Source organism: Plasmodium knowlesi (assembly GCF_000006355.2).
Source record: "Plasmodium knowlesi strain H genome assembly, chromosome: 13".
In the NCBI taxonomy this organism is placed as follows: Eukaryota; Apicomplexa; class Aconoidasida; order Haemosporida; family Plasmodiidae; genus Plasmodium; species Plasmodium knowlesi.
Window position 1 is genome coordinate 1,115,883 of NC_011914.2, and position 3,197 is coordinate 1,119,079.

A 3,197-nucleotide genomic window follows, 5' to 3' on the forward strand; every position below is an offset into this window, starting at 1 on the left:
ATATATGAATATGCAAGTTTCATGCGCGCGTCCATACATACATGAATACATTGCTTGTAATTTTAACTACCATTGCGGAAGAAAACTTTTACGCTGTTTTGAAAGCTTATGCCGAAGCTTAGTTCATATCAAGGAAAAGACATATATATATATAAAGATGAACAATTACATTACAGCTGTCTGACATTTCGTGAGGAGTTGGCAATTTCTATGGGACGAATTGTTATGTATGTAATAAGTGTACAACATAATAGGTTAATTTCAGAATTGAAAAAATTATTTCCTTTTACAATTTGGATTTTATAAAATTCGGATGAAGTATAGATAAATTTCATTTGAAGGAGAAAACTGTATCAAACTAAATGATGTTTAGACCTTTTTTTCCGCAGAAATATTGCTTCTATTATTTACGTGAAGTTCTTCAGAAAGCATTTTTAATTCAACCTTAACCAAAAGGGGGAATAGTTATATTTTATGTAAGAAATGATTGGACGAAAAACTTGCATAGAAGAACGGGAAAAAGGAAAGTAAATAGAATTCATTCTAGAGTTTATAATTTTATTATATTTACATGCGATGAAGGCAATATTTCATTTTAAAAAAATATCTTTTTCTTCCCACTTAAAGGAGAACGAAATTTACATTTTTTAGCGCAAAAAAAATGATGGTAGATTATTATGCATAAAAACATTTTTTTTTTCGCAACAGTAGCAAATGATATAACCATTTTACTTTAGCAGAAATGATTAAAAGAAAAAAAAAAAAATACATATAAAATATGTATACAAAAATATATTCCATAATGTATGTAAACGATAAACCCATTTAGAGGGTATACATGGAAACAGTTTTATTTACTTTAAAGCTAAAAGGTTACAGTTAGACCTCTTTGTTTTTGTGCAACGCGTATATATTTAAGTATAATGCAGTATTTGTAGTACGTTTGATATTATGCCCTCTTTTTTTTTCATTCTTCAATATAATTTCTTTTAGTTATAGAGTTTTTTTTTGTTACAACTTTATCAGTTTGACTATCTACAAATTTGAAAAGAAGAAATATATATATATATATATATATATTCGTCATTAGTTCAATTATATACCACATATGCAAGAGAGCACAGTTTGATATGTAAGACTGCTAACATATGGTATGTTATAAATTATTTTTTATTTTTATTTTTTCTGCGTCATGGCTGATAGTGCTACATACGACGGAGAAATAGATATAAAACCTTACACTAGACTGGATGGAAAACCAAAACTTGATTCATTTTTTAATAAAGATGGACTGTTATTAAGATCATACGGGTGGCTAGTGAAAAACGCCATAGGTATTATAATATTAATTCATGGTTTGTGTTCACATGCAAGATTGAACTTTTTAAGACATAACGTGCACATAGTAAGTAATGATAAAGCCATTTTAAAAGATGGAAATAATTTTTACGTCTATGAAGACAGTTGGATTGAGCACTTCAACAAAAATGGTTACTCAGTTTATGCTTTAGATTTACAAGGGCATGGACTGTCCGACGGGTGGGACAATTTAAAAGCTAACGTAAAAAATTTTGACGATTTCGCCTATGATGTAATGCAGTATATTGCTAGAATTCAGGATTCCTTGGCTGATGATGATAGTAAGGATTATACAACTTCTGATGGAAATGTTGACCAAGGGATTAATAAGAAAATGCTTCCAACATACATTATAGGTTTATCCATGGGTGGAAATATTGCATTACGGATATTGCAATTATTGGGAAAGTCCCAGATCGATGCAAATAGAAGGTTAAATATAAAAGGGTGTGTCTCCATATCTGGAATGATTTCTATTGAATTATTAACATCCCCAAGTTCAAGTACGTATCAGTTTTTCTTTTTACCCTTATCGAATATTATTTCAGATTTTTTTCAAAACTCAAGGCTTATTTCGGTGTTGCCTTATCAAAGGTATCCTTACTTGAATGACATTTTAATGTTTGATAAAATACGTTTCAAAGGAGGCATAACCTATCGATTTGGTCGCGAACTACTAAATGCAATGTCCAACTTAGACAGGGACATAGGACATACTCTTACGAGTATTCCTATTTTGTTTATACATTCAAAAGATGACCCATTTTGTTATTGGCGAGGTGTGGTGTCATTTTATAATAGACTGAGAGTTCGTTATAAAGAATTACATCTTTTAGAGAACATGGAACATGTATTAACTCTGGAACCGGGAAATATGAGAGTTCTAAATAGTATTTTGGACTGGCTTGCCACCATATACGGAGGCGTAAAAGAAGACCAACCGAATGATGATCAACAATGATGTTATTCATTTCCTTATGAAGGGAAATTTCAGCATTACATTTCGATAAATTGCAGGGATGGAGATGTTTAAGTGTCTTTCTCTTTGCTGTACAAGCACATATATATTTATAATATTTCACGGAATTATAATTAAACGTATAAATATTTTTTTTGTTATTATAATGTATAGTTCTATACATTATTGTCTAACAGCTACATATTCAGTCCTAATAGATATATTATAATAAATGTACCATTTTTTAATTCTTTGATTAAGTGGGATTATTTTTAGATAGCGCAAATAAATTGCAATGCGAGAAGCTGAGAAGTATAGCATAGATTCTCATTAATATGATGTTTTTCTGTTTGAGGATTTTTTTTTTTTCATTCTCACCGAAAAAAAAAAAAAAAAACTTCCCCCCAAAACATCTAAATACCAGGCCATAATTGTTGTTCTTACACCTTAAAATATTATAAATCCCGCAACCTAAATACGAAATCCTACACATATACACCGTAAAATATTATAAATCCCGTAACCTAAATACGAAATCTTACACATGTACACCCGTAAAAATATTATATCCCGCAACCTAAAAATGCGAAATCTTACACATGTACACCGTAAAATATTATATCCCGCAACCTAAATGCGAAATCTTACACTTGCACCGTAAAATATTAAATCCCGCAACCTAAATGCGAAATCCTGCACATATACACCGTAAAATATTACATCCCGCAACCTAAATACGAAATCCTACACATATACACCGTAAAATATTATAAATCCCGTAACCTAAATACGAAATCTTACACATGTACACCCGTAAAAATATTATATCCCGCAACCTAAAAATGCGAAATCTTACACATGTACACCGTAAAATATTATA

The 3,197-nt window shown here is 30.3% G+C and overlaps 1 protein-coding gene across 1 annotated transcript; it reads left to right on the forward strand.

The window, feature by feature from the left end:
• Positions 1-1,192: 1,192 nt before the first annotated feature.
• PKNH_1324900 (esterase, putative) lies at positions 1,193-2,320 on the forward strand (the record flags this gene model as incomplete). The annotated part of the gene is made up of 1 exon (XM_002257980.1): positions 1,193-2,320. One exon carries the CDS (start codon positions 1,193-1,195, stop codon positions 2,318-2,320), a length of 1,128 nt encoding a protein of 375 aa, XP_002258016.1.
• Between the last annotated feature and the right edge of the window lie 877 nt (positions 2,321-3,197).